The sequence below is a fragment of the Sinocyclocheilus grahami genome, unplaced genomic scaffold (assembly GCF_001515645.1).
Source record: "Sinocyclocheilus grahami isolate Dianchi unplaced genomic scaffold, SAMN03320097.WGS_v1.1 scaffold5244.1, whole genome shotgun sequence".
Classification (NCBI taxonomy): domain Eukaryota; kingdom Metazoa; phylum Chordata; class Actinopteri; order Cypriniformes; family Cyprinidae; genus Sinocyclocheilus; species Sinocyclocheilus grahami.
The window spans coordinates 25,400-29,353 of record NW_015509988.1 but is presented as its reverse complement, the minus strand read 5'-3'; the positions used below and the strand labels follow the sequence as shown (position 1 = coordinate 29,353).

Below are 3,954 nucleotides of genomic sequence, written 5' to 3'. Positions count from 1 at the left end.
GTAAAACAAGAACCTTATATCAGACCTGACTTCATTAAATATTTATCATTCTTCTAATGCACATGGTTGAAAGCAACAGCATGACTGTGCTTTGACTTCAGTCTGTCTCACAGCTTTTCCAGACTTATGTGACACCACCCATCACGTGTTTGAGGCTTTTCTCAAAAATGTCTATGCATCAGCTAAAACTTTCCCACTACATTCATCCTAGACCATTTCATTACGTAGATGTATATGTAATTGGTCAATGCAATTATCTGTAAAATGTACGCAACGCTTAAAAGATTGTCTTACATATTTAAAATATGATAGTGTCTTTGTTTTTGCATAAGGCACATTAACTGTATTCTTTATTCAAATTAAACTGCAAGGAGCACTGAAAATCTAAACAAAAAATGTCATTAATAAAGATAATCTGTCTGAATTAAACTAAGTTGTAACCTTAATCATGTGTCAAACATATCCTGCCAGGTTCTGCAGGAGTCTGTTGTGCTGGTGAGTTTGTATGATGTTCATTCCCAGCCGCTGTTTCCTAAATTTTGTGAAGAGACTGGTTTAATTACATACAAGTTCTGGATGTTGTTATGTTCTGGATTCAAAATGACACAGAGGAAAACACTACTCTGTTATTAAGATCGGCTATTCTTAAGACACCACTGAAGGAGAATGAAAACATAAATGTTGAGTGTTGTTTGGGGAGTTCTCCTTTGTTTAACTGTTTTGGCTGTATTTCCTTTGTGGTATTTTAATTATGTTTTGCTTGTTCGAGTATAGAGTTTGCTTGTCAAAGCAAGGCATGTGTTGTCAGAGATAATGTACCCTTGCAAAATGAATAATTGTATACCTATTTACAATTCTTTATAAAAAATACTAGAAACAGGTGTGTCCGCCCTATTATTGTCATTATTGCATAGAAATTAACTGAGACTACATGATATTTGACCAGAGTTGCATTTCTCTGCTTGTTTTACTTGAACTTAGTGCCACTTTTGACGATATAGAAAACAACAATATTCTATATTGTGTAAACATTTCTAAACAGGCACTATCCTACTTTAGATTCTACCAGTTAGTTTGTGAAAATGTGACTGTGTAAAATGTGATGCTCCGATGTTAAAGAAGGGTATTCCACAAGGCTCAGTCTTAGGTCCTTTGGTTTTTTTCCTTGTACATACTCCCTTCAAGTGATATTATTAGAGAACATGGCATGTCATTGTTATATAGACTATACACAGCTTTCATCTAAATTGATTTGTGTAATCTGTGAATGTTCACACCAACTGATAGCAGGTTTGCACCAACACTTATGTTCAACACTTATATCCTGAATAGAGTTAGCTGTGCTGAGAAATCTGTGCATGGAGTGGTTTGAAATTGACATTACTCACTGAGCTCAGTACAGTTTATCCCAAAAACTAGTTTTATGTGTGAATTTGACCCAATCACAACCAGGCCCCTTGCAGATTCATTCTTCTATGCATCTATATATGCGTTTACAGGCTTCATGGTCCACTCTGAGAGCTGAGTTTGTTCATCTGAACCCTGCACAGCTGCATCACATGCTGAGAGAGTACAACACAGCTCTGACATGCCCTCCGTGCTGGATGCCATCTCCAGAGGATTCAGCGGCAGCCCTCAATAGCTGTGAGCCCAAATATGAATTCACACACACTTCATCCTGTAACTGAATGATACAATGTCCAATATTTAACCATTGTCATTTCCAAATCTATTATACCAACAGCCTTGTCAGTATTAAGAACCTTTTCTGTTTTATTGTGAAGTGATTGATTAATTTATTTTAAAAGATTAGGCTCAAGTGATGTCGTTAGTTTACTGAGATTATCTGTTCCTCTGCCTGAGTGCTTGACAACAAAAATGTTTTTTTTCCTCTTAGCTAATATCCTGGAAAGTTTCGACAACCATCCTCCTCTAATCCTGCCCAGCAGCATTTTTTATCTGGAGCTGGGAAATCCCATCACAGAGCCAGGACTGTTCACTCCTCTCCAGCATCTGCAGGAGTTTATCCAGTCTCTCCCAGACAGCCAGACACAGTCTGACCAGCAGCCCTCACAGGTAAACCGCCTCCATCCTGTTAATTCCTTATAGACGCCACAGAAAATGCACAGGCATTTATTGCAATGGTTTAAAACTGGTGTTTGATGGTACATTTCGAAACATTGCCCTGTAGTTTAGAAATAAGTCATATGCAACTAAAGTCAGTATAGTCATTCTGCTATAGTTATTCTGCCCGAAAGACGCTACTAATTAAGATTAAAAACATACCCTAGATTGCTCAATGTTGTTGCTTAAATGACTATTAAATTTGAAAAATTTCAGATTGTTTGACAAATGGCTATTTTTCACTTAAGACAATGGAATTGCATCTTCATTGATACTTTCTATAAATTGTTTACTCTCGCTTGCAACAAAACTTGAGTATTGTCTAAATTTCTTAATTACTTTCCCTGAGCATCAGACTTTTTAACCTACGAGACCTGATCATAATTTTCCTTAATATTTCTTGAGAATCACTCAAGGTCCGTTCACACCAAGGACGATAACTATAACGATAACGATAAAGATATAGTTCTAAAAATCATTCTCAATATTAAAGAATAGCAGAGTCCACACCACAACTATTAACGATAAAGGCACAGAGAAACGATATCGTTGGAATCACTTTCAGAATGATTTTTTTCCAACTGATGAACGATAAAAACATTGACAGCCAATCAGAATCCATCCTGCTATCACGAGTTTGAGAATTTAAAGCGGCAGACGCGCGTGCGCTTAGAATAAACAGACGATATTGTTCGCTGGTGTGGACGCTAATATCGTTATCTTTATAGTTATCGTTCTTGGTGTGAACGGGCCTTTACTCTTGCTTTGAGCAAAACCAAACAATATTTAAATCTTAAAGGGTTAGTTCACCCCAAAATGAAAATTCTGTCATTAATTACTCACCCTCATGTTGTTCCAAACCCGTAAGTTCATCATTTTCTTTGCACTCAAAAAGTATTCTCGTAGCTTCGCAAAACTGAAGTTGAGCCACTGATGTCACATGGGCTGTTTTACCGATGTCCTTACTACGTTTCTGGACCTGGGAACATTACAGTTGTGTTGCTGTCTATGCAAGGTCTGAGAGCTCTCACATTTCATCAAAAATATCTTAATGTGTGTTCCGAAGATGAACGAAGTTCTTACGGGTTTGGAACGACATGAGGGTGAGTAATTAATGACAGAATTTTCATTTTTGGGTGAACTATCCCTTTAATAGAACAAAATCGACCAACATTTAAATCTCTTAATAGAACAGAACTGACCAATATTAAAATCTTTGAACGCTCAGATGTGTATCCGAGTCGCTTCAGCACTCTCTGATATCTCCACTAGACAACACTATAAATACAATATAGCCTGATCTAAATCTGAAAGATCCCTCGAATAATTGTTACGTGTTGTCATATCACCCAGCCCTAAAGCTTGCTCTATGGTAAAGCGCTAATGCATTATTAACTGCATGACTTTCTGTAAAGCTGCTTTGAAATGTTGTGTATTGTGAAAAGTGCTATACAAATAAATGAAATGACCTGAAATACGGGCTGATAATTATTTTTTACATTTCGGATGCATTCAGGGCTCCTGCAGTAACTTGACAGAAGAGACAGCATATGAACCAATCACCTGCCAAGACTCAGAGTCAAAGGATCAGCAACATGTCAGCATGACACCACCTCAGTTTCAGGGGTCTCACAGTTACTTAAGCTCATGTGAGGCCGTCCTGACCCAGAAACTCAAGTGCCTGGAGCTCCAAAACAGCCTGTCTGGGAATACAGACCTGGGCTACCACAAAAGTCTGGCTCTCGACCCCTCCTGCCTGCTGACGCCTCCCAACACCCCTCAGAGTCTTGACCAAGCCGAACTTGAAGCCAGTCTGCTGGAGGGGGCGGC

The 3,954-nt window shown here is 38.3% G+C and overlaps 1 protein-coding gene across 1 annotated transcript in view; it reads left to right on the top strand.

Annotated features, from left to right (window-relative positions):
• Positions 1–471: 471 nt before the first annotated feature.
• The window catches only part of LOC107577142 (ras-associating and dilute domain-containing protein-like), a gene marked incomplete at its 5' end in the record, with an annotated part of 6,629 nt that continues 3,146 nt past the window's right edge, over positions 472–3,954 (top strand). Inside the window, 4 exons of the mRNA XM_016263250.1 lie at positions 472–495; positions 1,500–1,644; positions 1,898–2,076; positions 3,641–3,952. Of these exons, the coding sequence (XP_016118736.1) occupies positions 472–495; positions 1,500–1,644; positions 1,898–2,076; positions 3,641–3,952 (660 nt within the window). The remainder of the gene's footprint in view (positions 496–1,499; positions 1,645–1,897; positions 2,077–3,640; positions 3,953–3,954) is intronic.